The 14,357-nt window shown below is 35.2% G+C and overlaps 1 protein-coding gene across 2 annotated transcripts in view; it reads right to left on the bottom strand.

Moving 5' to 3' along the window:
* Positions 1–14,357, bottom strand: part of MNAT1 (MNAT1 component of CDK activating kinase) — a 230,312-nt gene that overhangs the window by 86,543 nt on the left and 129,412 nt on the right. For both annotated transcript variants that reach the window (XM_049611534.1, XM_049611533.1), the window contains exon 7: positions 4,854–4,975. In XM_049611534.1, the coding sequence (XP_049467491.1) occupies positions 4,854–4,975 (122 nt within the window). The remainder of the gene's footprint in view (positions 1–4,853; positions 4,976–14,357) is intronic.

The following is a 14,357-nucleotide window of genomic DNA, read 5'->3' on the forward strand; positions in this document are numbered from 1 at the left end:
TAAAAATCTACTCCTGAAATGACTGTTGCACTATATGCAAACTAACTTGGATGTAAATTTTAAAAAATAAAATTAAAAAAAATTTTTTTTTAATTTTTTAAAAGAACACTTACCCCACATTTTAAAATCTAAATCATAATGACAAAGACAAAATGAAATCAAAAAGGGTTCCAAACAATCAGAAGAGTTGCCAAAGTTTACTAAATTTAACAATTTACTCAAAACAAAGAGAAAAAGCAGTTAATTAAGCTACATCTATTTTACACAGATTTCTAATGGGGTTAGTTAAATATACACACGTGTATATATAGCAGCAGCACCAAAAATAACACATTATAAGAGGAAGATGAGGATATTCCACTGCAGAAACCCAGTAAGAATTGGCAAAAATAAAACACTAAATGCTAGAGGTAATGAACTTTAAGAAAAGAAAAAAAAAAAAAAAAAACAGCCAGAACTCAGCTGCTGGGAAAGGCAAAGGTTGGCTGCTACTGGGGGAGAAGTAGAAAACCTATGGCCACCCTCCTCAACTCTGTGGTGACACAGGGAAAAGCCTTCAAACACTGAGGAAAGGCAGAAAACCCATTTGTACCTGTGCTAACACAATGATGCAAAGCAGAGATTGGGGGAGGAAGAGAAAACTGCCTTACACCCAAGACTTCCCATCCCTATCAACACCTACTGTTTAGCTGTGGAGTTGGGAGAGGAACAGCTAACACACCTGCACTCTGAAATAAAAGATAAAAGTTGTTTGCCTCAGGAAAGAGACAGGTACACCAAGAAAGCACCACTCTGAGGTTCCAGCATATAAGACCGCTTGAGGCTAAAGTTAGAACAGGAGAACTAAGAAACCCCCTTGTTCCCACCACAAAACTTATTCCAAGTAAAGAGAAGAAGTAGTCTATTGCTGGGGAGAGAGAACCCAAGAGAGAATCCCTATGGGGCTCGGGCTGGCAGCACCTGCTGAGAGCTAAGAGTGGAGCAAGAAGACTGAAAAGATCCCTCCAGCACCCCAGGCCTCATACTAGGCACAAAGTGGCAACAGACTATAACTGGAAGAATATGAAGCCTATCAACATCAACTGAATCAACAACAAAACCCAAACTAAGATCAAACTACAGACTTAATGCTTAACTCCCTACACTAATGCCTTGGCAGAAGAACAGGACATAAATATTTTCAGGCATAAATATTATTTATCTCAGTCTCTGTTCTGTCACACAGATTATCCAATATTCAAACAAGAATCACAATAAACACAAGAAAGCAGGAAAAACAAATCTATCATCACGACACAAAATAAAATAGTCAACAGAACCAAACCCAGAGATGTTGGAACTATCAAAGAGGCACTTTAAACTAACATGATTACTAAGTTAAAGGATCTAGTGAAAAAGGTAGAGAACATGTAGAAACAGGGGATTTCAGAAAAGAGGTGAAAATTATAAAAAGGAATGATATGGAAATACTAGTTATGAAAATAGCAAGATGAGAAAGAAATCCTTTAATGAAAAAAAGAAATCTGTGAAGAATAAATGGTTGAGATATTTACAAAAGAAAAACAACAAATTATAAATCCAGAAAGTACAGAGAAACTTGGAAAGCTCAGAGAAACTGTATTTTTACATATAACGGTCAGTTCCTTGTAGGAAACATATAGTAAATCTTGGGTTTAATGCAATCTGACAATCTCTGCTTATTATGTGGAATATTTAGACCTGTGCTATCCAATATGGGAGCCACTAGCTATACATCATTATTTAAACTAAACTGAATTAGGGGTGCCTGGGTGGCTCAGTTGGTTAAGCGTCCAACTTTGGCTCAGGTCATGATCTCACAGCTCATGGGTCTGAGTCCCGCATCGGGCTCTGTGCTGACACAGCTGGCTCGAGCCTGGAGCCTGCTTTGGATTCTGTGTCTTCCTCTCTCTCTCTCTGCCCCTCCCCTGCTGGTGCTCTGTCTCTCTGTCTCTCTCTCAAAAAGAAATAAACATTAAAAATAAATAAATAAACAAACTGAATTAAAATTTAAAATTCAATTCTTCAACTGCGGTAGACACATTCAAGTGCTCAGTAGAAATATGGAACTGAGGACTGCTATTTTGGACAACAGAGACATATAATATTCCTATCACTTCAGAAAGTTGTATTGGGTAGTACTGTTTTAGGTCATTTAAAAAGATGTTTTTTAATGTGTATTTATTCTTGAGAGAGAGAGAGAGAGAGAGAGAGAGAGCGAGCACGTGCGCGCACACAACAGACCATGAACAGGGGAGGGGCAGAGAGAGAGGGAGACACAGAATCCGAAGCAGGCTCCAGGCTCTGAGCTGTCTGCACAGAGCCTGAAGTGGGGCTCAAACCCATGAACCATAAGATCATGACCTGACCCGAAGTCAGATGCTTAACTGACTGAGCCACCTAGGTGCCCCCTAGATCATTTACGTGTAATGCAATTACAGACATAGTTAAGACTAAATCCACTACTATGCTGTTTCCTAATTGTATCATATCTTTATTTTTTGTCACCCTCTTTTCCTGTGCTCCTCTTCATTAATGAAGTATTTTTATGATCTCATTATTTTCTCTGCTAGTGATTTACTGACTATCCCTCTTTTTTTTTCTAACATTTTTAGTATTGCTGTAGGGTTTATATTAAACATCTTTAGCTTATCACAATCCATCTCCAGATAGTTCTTCTCTCTTCCTATCCTTTGTACTGTTTTCATCCATTTCACTTGTGCATTCTCATTATGCATGCCTACTTCCATAATCTTTCAAATGTAATTTTGATGACAAAACTATTGGAAAATGCAAAGCCCTGTAACAAAGGAATATTACTTTACATACTCTGTTGTCACTAACATTAAAAATAAAGATTTTTTAAAAATTTATTTTGAGATCTAGAATTCTGGCACTTGCTAACCCAATAAAAGATAAGAAACCAACATCTTTATCACTAACTTTTTACATCATGAAACCTATTATTGTCTGTCTCAAGCTTCAATTTTGGCCAATTATTTGACAAATCTATCTCAAACTCAAAAGGGGTTTAGGTTTTGTTTCACATCCCTTTGGCTTCATGTTTGGAAGATGTAGGACCTTAAGAGAATACAGAACTAAAGAAAATATTAAGATCTACCAAATAGCAGATTAGTAAATTATCTACCATTTTAATAGTAATTTGATCTTAGAGCCTCCAGTTTCATATGTAAAATACTATGCGTCATATTCAAGATTTTGGTTTTGAAGATACATGTAGGGATTTTTTTTGTTGTTTTTTCTGTTTTTTGTGGGGTTTTTTGTATGTAGGTTTTATTATCTGTTTCATCTATCTTGTTTTTGCTTTTTGGGTCTTTTTTTTTTTTTTTAGAGAGAGAGGGAGAGCACAAGCAAGGGAGAGGGGTAGAGACAGGCACAGAGAGAGAGAGAGAGAGAGAGAGAGAGAGAGAGAATGAATGAAGGAGGAGGAGGGAGGGGGGGAATCTTTTTTTTTTTTTTTAACGTTTATTCATTTTTGAGACAGAGAGAGACAGAGCATGAACAGGGGAGGAGCAGAGAGAGAGGGAGACACAGAATCTGAAACAGGCTCCAGGCTCTGAGCTGTCAGCACAGAGCCCGACGCGGGGCTCGAACTCACGGACCACGAGATCATGACCTGAGCCGAAGTCAGACGCTTAACCGACCAAGCCACCCAGGCACCCCGGAGGGGGGGAATCTTAAGCAGGCTCCACACTCAGCACAGATTAAGACGCGGGGCTCAATCCCACAACCCTGGGATCATGACCTGAGCTAAAATCCAGAGTCGGAGGCTGAACCGACTGACCCACCCAGGCGACTGGAGGGGTCTTCTTTTTTAATTACTTTTTAATCACCTGGTGTCGCTGAACCTATTACTTTCTTTTCACATTACATTTTTTTTTTAATGTTTATTTATTTTCAAGAGAGAGAGAGAGAGAGCACAAGTTGGAGAGGGGAAGATAGAGAGAGACAGACACAGAATCCAAAGCAGGCTCCAGGCTCAGCTGTCAGTGCAAAGCCCAATATGGAGCTCAAACCCATGAACTCTAAGATCATGACCTGAGCCAAAGTTGGACATTTAATCAACTGACCACCCAGGCTCCCCTCACATTATATTCTTTACACTATTTTATTTTGTTAAGAAGCAATGGTTTCTGAGTCTTCTTTTCATTCAAAAGTTTAGGTTGAGAAACCAGCCCAAGACATGGATTTGTTCCATCCAACAAAGTCTGTACTTACACTTTTCAAGTATATTGTAGATACCCACCTGGTTCACTGACACAGACTATGATCATCTCCATCACTCAAAAGAGTCACAATCCCAGGTTCATTTCCAAAACAGATGCATATAGTATGGCTTTTGAGCCACTGGGCCATCCCTACATTATACCTTTTGACTAAATATATTTTGTGGCTCATTTCTCATAAATATACTTATGCTGTAAACAACAGACAATGAGTAAATCTACTCTTTTTCATGGCAAGGTCACAACTCTCATATTTTTACTGGCTTACTAACGACTAAATTAAGCCGCTATTTCTAAAAAAAAAAAAAAAAATACACAGTGAGCTGAAAATGAACAGCTACTTCAGTATGACTGCCAACAACATCACTAAAAAGAGAACTAATACAATCCAATCTTAACTCAAAAGACCTAATAAAACCACAGAAAAAATAATGTGTACCCTTAGTATTAAGAACCATTCATTTTTTGCAGAAGAGTACAGTTCTATAAATTCAAAATCTAAAAAATTTTTTAAAGTGTAATTTAAAAATAGTACCAACAGTGAAGCCCTAAAATCAGCTCCTCAATGAGAAGTTCTTAGACACTTACCCAAGTCTTCCCAGCATCTCAAGCTCAGGAACTTGTGGTCCACATGTCTCTATCTGCAGTGGTTGGTATTCATATAGAGCTTCTTCAAGCTTTTGAATAGGTGCTAATGAAATATGCTGACCCTGTTAGAAAAGTGAATTAGAGCAATATCTTTTAATATTATTTTCATATTACTATTTATCTGTAGACTAAATTCCTTACTTTAAAAATATTATCTATTAACTCTGCTATTTCATGGGTACAATTCATTATATTACTGAAACCCACATTATATAATTAACATATGGTAATTGACATGATTTAAAAGAAGAAAACCAAATCCATCATTAAATTCAAATTTAGCATTGGGACTCCCGGGTGGCTTGGTCAGCTGAGCGTCCAACTCTTGATTTTGGCTCAGGTCATGATCTCAGAGTTCTCCTGTGCTGAGCAGCTGGAGCCTGCCTGGGATTTTCTCGGTCTCTCTCTCTCTCTCTGTCCCTCCCCCGCTTGCACATGCTGCATGCGCTCTCTCTCTCTCTCTCAAAAAAATAAAATGGGTGATGGGCATTGAGGAGGGCACTTGTTGGGATGAGCACTGGGTGTTGTACGTAAGCCAATCTGACTATAAATTATATTTACATAGATAAAAATTTTTAAAAATTTTAAAAAAATTAAAAATAATAATAAATTCAAATTTAGCCTTAAAGAGTATATATCTATTCACTATCAATGGTAGAATTCAGCACATATATAAGTGCAGTCCATCCTCATATTTTCCTATTTTTATTATACAGCTTTGACAATTTTGGTACTCAGTGTTTTACTGAAAGCCCTAATTAGGCAAGAACACTAATTAAATTATTCCCCACAAAATTCTGCCACATAAATGTCTACACAAAAGTCTTTAAAATGAAATAAAAAACTTACTTACCAAGTGTGTGGATATGATAGTTACTTATACCTCCCGCCCCCACAAACACACACATAGAGGGAATTCTGTATAGTAAAAACTAAGTTGAATGAAACATCCAGGATTTTTCTGAAAAGAAATAACTACTGACTAACTAAAATAAAAGGACTGTATTTAATTACAAGCATACAAAATTAAAGACCACTGAGCTATATAAATCATTACATTGAGATTTATCATACATTTGAACACAGATTCTAATTTTTAAAAATCCCTATTTTTTTATATAGTCCATGTTTTCAGATTCTAACTCTAGTTATTTTTTCTTTGTATAGTTCTCAACAACTTAATTCCTAGCTTTTTAATAAAAACGAGCTCTTGCAGTTATTAATCCCACCATATTCTAGTTTATAGTTTAGTTCTGTTGTTACCTCCCTTAGTTTCCTTTATTTTTCTTCTAAGTTACTAAGTTGGATACACAGTACATTTCTCTTTTATTTGAAAAAAAAAAAGTAAAAACTATGACTTAAAAGTGATAAAGTGCAACTGAGGCAGTGAGAAACAACCACTGAAGACATCTGCATGTGACTTGTGGTTTTTCTTTTCAACAAAGTTTAATCCCATGTAGCATCACCCTAGTTAGTTTACTGTCAGGTATTAATAACTTCTTTGACAACGCAACCTCAAAAGTTCTTCCCCAAACACTGGCAAAGGACTCAAACTGCCATTTAGCATATAAAAAGACGCTTAACATTTCTAGTCATTAAGGAAATGCAAATGAAAACCACAATGATATACCATGTAACACCCATGACTATTAAGGATGGCTATTATCCAAAACAAACAAATAAAACCACAGAAAATAACAAGTTTTGTCAAAGATGTAAATAAATTGGAACTCTTGTGCATTGCTGGTAGGAAGGTAAAATGGCACACCCACTATGGAAAACAGGATGTTGATCCCTCAAAATATTAAATATAGAATTATCATATAAGCCAACAAAATTCCATTATTGACTATATACACAAAAGCAGTGAAAGCAGGAACTCGAACAAATATTTGTACACCAATGTTCATAGCATCATTATTGACAATAGCCAAAAGGTAGGAGCAACCCACGTGTCCATTGATGGATGAATAAATAAACCGAATGTAGCATATATACACAATGGAATATTATTCAGCCTTAAAAAGTTAAAAACGTTGACACATGTTAAAACGTGAATGAATCTTAAAAACATTATGCTAAGTAAAATAAGCCAGTTATAGGGGCGCTTATGTGGCTCAGTCAAACATCCAACTCTTGACTTTCAGCTCAGATCATGATCTCACAGTTTGGGAGTTCGAGCCCCACATCAGGCTCTGTGCTGATAGCATGGAGCCTGCTTGGGATTCTGTCTCCCTCTCTCTTTGCCCCTCCCTTGCTTGCTCTCTGTCTTTCAAAATAAATAAAAATAAACTAGAAAAGAAGAAGATGAAGATGAAGATGAAGATGAAGATGAAGATGAAGAAGAAGAAGAAGAAGAAGAAAGAAGCCAGTTACAAAAGGACAAACACTATATGATTCTAATTACCTGAGATTCCTAGAGTAGTCAAATTCATAGAGACAGAAAGTAGAATGGTGGCTGCCAGAAGCTAGGGTGAGGCAGGAAGGAGACAGGATGTTAGTATTTAATAGGTACAGAAGTTTTAGTTGGAAAAGATTGAAAAAGTCTGGAGATGGATGCACTACAATATGAATGTACTTAATATCAATAACCATATACTTAAAAGTTAAAATGGTAAAGTTTATGTCGTGCATATTTTACCATAATTTTTAAAAATGGGTTTTAGATATTCTGATTTACTCATTTACCTGGCTAGAATAATACACAGGAAAAGAAGAAGTGAAATACCTAGAAAACTTTGTTAACATTATTTTAACCCTTAACCTCCATATGTTTCAGAGCCTTTCTAAATAAACATGAAACTGTCAAGCGAAATCTTACACTATCTCACAGTAATCCAATCTCTGAATAATGAATCTAAGAACAGGGGGTTACACAGGTTAAGAAGAGGATTGCCCAAGTGGAACATTTTAAGTGGCATTTTGACATTCCTGTTTCAAAGTGTCTTCTTCATAACCTGCCAAGTACTAAATTCTCCTGCCATCTGATACAAAAAGTCCAGTATTAACGTCACACTGTTAGGTTAGGAGGGAAAAAAAAAAAGAAAGAAAAAGAAAAACTGTAAGAATTAAAGAAGGAACCTATTATAGTTCCACTAACATAGTAACGCAGATTTACTTTATTACTCCCACTTTCATTTTCTAAATCAGTGTAATGCCCAGAAAAGATGATACAGAATGGGTATTTTCAAGAGCTAGAACACTTTCCAGAAAAAAATAATATTCAGAAGAGACAGGCTCTCTTAAGTCATTACAGTAGGAAACATACTTAATCATTCACTAAATGCCAGCAATAAAGCCCAAGTTACTAAAGCTATGAAATCATATAATCTAAAATCTTCTCTGCAAGTTGGTAGGCACATGAAAGATCAACTGGTAATATTAACAGTTAACATTATTTACTTGGTGCCAGGCACTGGCCTAAGGGTTTTGTTTTTAGTTTTTTAATGTTTATTTATATTTGAAAGAGCAAGAGAGAGAGACAGAGAGGGAGTAGGGGAAGGGCAGAGAGAGAGACAGAGACCCAGAATCTAAAGCATGTTCCAGGCCCTGAGCTGTCAGCACAGAGCTGGACGTGTGGCTTCAACTTCAAACAGCAAGATCATGACCTGAGTCCAAGTTGGCCACTTAGCCATCCAGGTGCCCATAAGGGCTTTTTTTTAATGCACTATTTCATTAGTATTCACAATAGTTCTAGGAGATAAATACTATTATTCCTACTTTACAGATAAGAAACAGGGGTTTAGATATGTGACTTAGCAAGGTCACACAGTATTAATGACAGATTGAGTATCAGAAGCCAATCCTGTCAGATTCTAAAGCCTATGTTCTTTTCCCCTAACTTCCTTATTTTATGAATAAAAAAGCTAAAATATAAATTTTCCTAAAGTCACATAGTAAGAGTCAAATCTCCTAATTCCTATCTCATATGGGTTCTACCATACAACACTACCTTTTAATATCTTATTTTTAGACAATATAATCATGGTTGCTCAATTTAAAAGTTTGATATTAATAAGTAAATCCTAGATAGTTAAAAATAAATTTTACTACAAATCCTAATAACTGAAATATGGTCAAAATAACACAGGGTCAAAGAGGATTCTTTTTAATTATGCGATTTAGAGAACAATAAACGTTACTCTGTGATAATTCTGTTTACCATGAGAATGATAAAACAAAATTCATAAATGATGCACAACTTAACCTTGTAATGTTCAATCAATCTTTCCCCAAAAATACTTGGTGTGAGATAGATGCCAAGTTTCTCAGATCTAAAGCTAGAAGAATTTACAGGACAAATCATGGACATAATTAAAATTAAAATTAAAATTAAAATTAAAATTAAAATTAAGTCACCAACAGAGAAAATGTCTTAGCAAGTCCTACAAGGAAAGTGTTGGGGTTTTTTTTAAGTGACTGGAGGCAAAAAAGTCTCGAAAAGTTTGGATGCAAAATGGTAATTGAACGTGCTATTTCCTCCAAAACAGTTATGATATGACTCTAAATTATCAAATTAAGGAAATCAAACTACATGAAGCTCCAGTGATATATCACATCTGAATTAATGGACATTTCATCAAAGAAGATACACAAATGGCTAATACATACGTGAAAAGATGGTCAACATCATTAATCTTTAAGAAAAATGCAAATTACAACCACAATGAAATACTACTTCATAGTTACTAGATTTGCTATAATCGGAAGGATAGATAATAAAAAGTTTTACTGAGGACGTGGAGAAACCAGATCGTTTCACACATTGCTAAGGAGAGGGTGTAGTGGTACCACCCCTTTGGAAATGAGTTTAGCATTTTTTCTTCAGTTTACAAATAATGTACTTTGACTTAGTATTAGTAATACTAATAGGTAATAATAATAGGTATCCAGTCAAGAGAAATGAAAACATATGACCACACAAAGACACAAGATATTCCTAGCATCATTATTCATAGTAGCCAAATAGTGGAAATAACCTACATGTCCATAAACTGGTGAATGAGTTAGAAAATGAGGTACATTCATATGATATAAAAATTAACTCACAATTTAATATTAATAAATTATACTGAATGCTATTCAGCAACAAAAAAGAATAAAATATTGATACATGCTGCAACATAAATGAACTTCAAAAACAGTATGCTAAGTGAAAGAAACCAGGCAAACGACTACATGTTGTACAATTCTACTTACATGAAGTGTCCAAAAAAGGTAAAACTACAGAAACTGGTAAAAATCTACAGAAAGTAGATTAATGACTGAGGGCGGCTACGAGTGTGAATTTAGAATAACTGCAAATAAATACAAAAATCAGTTGAACTGTACATTTAAAATGAATCACTGGTGGGGGGCACCTGGGTGGCTCATTCCATTAAGCATCTCCCTGTTGATCTCACTGGCATGAGACCTCATGATCGGGCTCCACACAGGGCATGAAACCTGCTTAAAATTCTCCCTCCCTCTGCTCCTCCCCCACTCATGCTCTCTCTCAATAAGAAAAAAAGATGGTGGTTCAAATCAGTTCAACATTGGTGACTACAAAATATCCAAGTAGAAATTATCAGTAAAGGCAGCTAAAAATACAAAACAAACCCAAGAGAAATTCTGCTATCTTTCTCATCAAAGCGATGGACAAGTCATGAGAATAAATAAGATTTGGGGGAGGCAAATGTCTTGAAAAACACCCACATTAAGTAATCTAGTATATTTTGCTGACTTTCAAGTGTACAACACGAAACTGGGGCCTTTCCAACTTTTGTTGTTGTTGTCGTATAAATAATAAATAAATGAGGCATGGAGGGTAAAAATGTAGTGAGAAGAGCCACAGTGAATTATATAACCTAAGGTAACATCCACTACACTCAGGGGGAAAAACCCATGCAAATCTACATTCAATAGCATAAGTAATGTTTTTACTCCCCTAGAATGTAACAAAATGGAGCCCCTGTTTCTCTTCTAAGATATACCTGAGAGCCCTGTATCATATTTCAATCATTTGCCAAAAATATAAGCACACATGGAACGATTTTCAAAAATTCAGCTTATTCCCATTCAGAAAAATATACAAACATTTGAAAAGCGATGCTGACCAAGGTAATTATACATGGCTGTAACTTAAGTATTAATTTGAAATATATTCTTTAACTTTCCTTACTTAGCAAATTTCAAGTCTATTATGAAAATAGTTTACACTTTACTAAAACTTAACTGTTAGATCATCTATACATTACAAATATTATCATTATGCTTTCTCCTAAAATAAAGGGAAAGTATAGACTACCTTTTGTGCTAACTCCAAAATCAGGATTTCATTCCAAATAAAAAGTTACTATGCTCTAGATTTCTGGAATCCATTCAAAAAGAAAAGAAATTAACTCTGAAAACAATTTTTACTTTAAGGAACTTCTGGTCATTATGTTAAAAGACACACACACACACACACACACACACACACACACACACACTTTTACAATGCAGCAACCATTTAGAATAACATCACTAAAGAAAATACATTATTTTCTAAGAAAAAATAACAGCAACAGACATAGTCCATTAGTAATCATTAGTATATAGGTTCCTGAAATAAGCAATAATAAAAATACTAAAAAACATAGGAGTGCACTTGTCATGATGCATGGAATTGTTAACTCACTGTATCATACACCTGAAACTAATATAACACTGGATGTTAACTGGAATTAAAATAGAAACTTTAAAAAATACTAAAAATGAGAATACCCTTTCATATAAACCAATATACAATTTTCTGCTAAGTACCATAGAAGAGGTATTCATTAAGTATTAGCAATTTAGTATGATAGGTTAAATGATTCTGAAAAGCCTTTAACACAATTTTAAGAACTCTCTTAATTTTTCTGTCTTGCTTAAATGACTTAGTTGCCAGGCTAGCCTCATCTTCACCATATTTGCTAATAAACCCAGTAAGCTTGATAAACTCTGAATAATTAGCTGTTTAACATCTGTCTCCCCCATTAGACCATAAGGGCCTATGTTCACTGCCATGTCTACAGCACACAGCATGGCAACAAAGAGCTACTCAATATTTTGTTGGATGAACGAATAAAAGGGCATGTGAACAGTCATATGGTATAGTAATATGAACACTAGGAAAACTAAGAGAAGTCAGGTGTCCATATTCTATAAATTTAAGAATGCTCTCACTAAGCATAAACAATTGAAATTTTGTTAATTACATATACTATGAAGTTACATAAGCAATACATCTCTACCTTTCCACACCTTAATATTGTTTTCTTTCACTTATTCATTCTAGAGTCTGTGGATGCTTTTTATCCCTAGGCTGGAAATGTGGCTTCTAGCCACTTAAGAACTCATTTTAACAAAATTTCAGAGGTTATTGTCGTATCCTGTTGCAATCATCATTCATTCACATAACAAATACTGAATACTAATTATATGTCCAAAATTAAAAAGTACAGCAGTAAACAAAACAGATGTAAGTCCTGCACTCAGGTAGCTTACATTCTAGTAACTTTTCAATGAGATTGTGCCTTCTACTTTTAAGTCTCTGAATCATCTAAATGCAAAAAAAAAACAAACCAAAAAAACAAAACCACAAAGAAAAAAAGAATACAATGACAGTGGTGTTTGTTTTCATAAACTGAGTCCTTTCACATATTAAATTTATCAAATCCTATAGAATGTGTCACACTGCTCAAGAGAATTAAAAACCAGAATATTTCAGTATTCTCAGAGCATTAAACCACTACAATTCTGGTTATAATTTCTAGAGAAAATATCTGTAGGAGACTTCCCAGAAAATCATTTTTTTTTCTGAAATACTGTTTCTATGTTGGTAAATGTCCTAATAACTTAAATGTGTATGTGCACATATGTGCATATGTTTTCCATTTGTGTATATATACATATGCATTTGTATATGGATGTAGATCTATTTTTTAATTATGTGGTGGGTGGGTGTGTACTCACAGAATTTTATAATGGCATAGAGAATACTTAAAGAATATGCCTGGCACTGCTTTCAAGTTGCTCCTTCTAATAATATTTTTTTGGTAATTCAGTTGCTTTTCATTTTTTTGAGTAGCAAGCAGAGCAATTTTTATACTATGCTGTTCTGATCACTCTAGGGTGATATTAGCTTGTCATCACCACAACAGCTGCACAGTAATAACTTCCTGGTAGCACATAATTTCATGGTAAGTACAATTCATTTTCCCCCATAGATATGTCTTTCTCTAATTTCTTTCAAAATTTACAATAAACAGTATTAAGGCCAATAAGGAACAGGACCCTGCATGGTAAGAAATAATTATATATTCATATATAAATATATATGGGGGGGGACTGCCTCCAAACTAAAATGAACTGAGGTGATGCAACTTCTTTCAGTTTCATTGTCATAATCTAAAATGGGATGGGGTGGGGTGAGGGGGTGAACTGGGGGTTGGACTAGATGTTCTTCCAGGTCTAACCTGCTATGATTTCATAACCACTAAGTGGAAATAAACCACTACCTCATAATGTATCATAAAAATAAAAAGAATTTTCCCCAAATTTAATGTAAAATAATTTGATTCTAAATATACCAGAGAAACAGCCAGTGGAAAAAAACAAGCATGAATCCCAATTCTCAAGTCTCTACTAGAATCAGGAGACTACAATCTCTTTCTGAATGCATGCTTTGTAATGAGCAGAATATAACTTTTTCTAAAAATTGTGGTTTGCTCTTTTAAGCATTCTAATGTTGGATTATTCCCACAAATCAGCCTGTCTGAGCATTCCTCGTCTTTTAAAGTACGGTGCCTAGTAGTTAAATTAACATTTTTTCCCCCAAAATTTTCCTTCTCAAAAAAAGCAGGCTTTTCCAAAGTATGAAAGAAGTTTCATCCTGAATACACTAGGAATAATACCATTGTTTTTTAGTTCTTTAGTGATGATCAGTTCCTTTCAAATATGTAAGACATGCTTTAAAACATTAAAGAAGAATTTCTATATCTAGCTAGGCTTAAGCTTCTGGTTCATCACTGGAAAGCAAATGGTCCTAAAAAAGTTACATCCTTACTTGGCGAAGCCAAGTCTCTAAAACAATTTCTGTCACACTGGCTCCGGAAACTTCATCACAATCTGTTCACTACAGTGGAATTACTTTAAGGCTTTGTTAACTAAAGTCATTTGCAATCCCCTCACTACAACATACAGTACTTAGTGTTCAAATTACCACACAGAAAAACGTCCTTTAATAATATGTAAATTCTACAGGCGCCTGGGTGGCTCAGTCAGTTAAGCATACGACTCTTGATTTTGGCTCAGGTCATGATCTCATGGTTCCTGAGTTCAAGTCCCACATCAGGCTCTGCACTGACAACACAGAGCCTGCTTGGGATATTCTCTCTCTCTCTCTCTCTCTCTCTCTCTCTCTCTCCCCCCCCCCCTCTC

Source organism: Panthera uncia (genome assembly GCF_023721935.1).
Source record: "Panthera uncia isolate 11264 chromosome B3 unlocalized genomic scaffold, Puncia_PCG_1.0 HiC_scaffold_1, whole genome shotgun sequence".
Taxonomy (NCBI): Eukaryota; Metazoa; Chordata; class Mammalia; order Carnivora; family Felidae; genus Panthera; species Panthera uncia.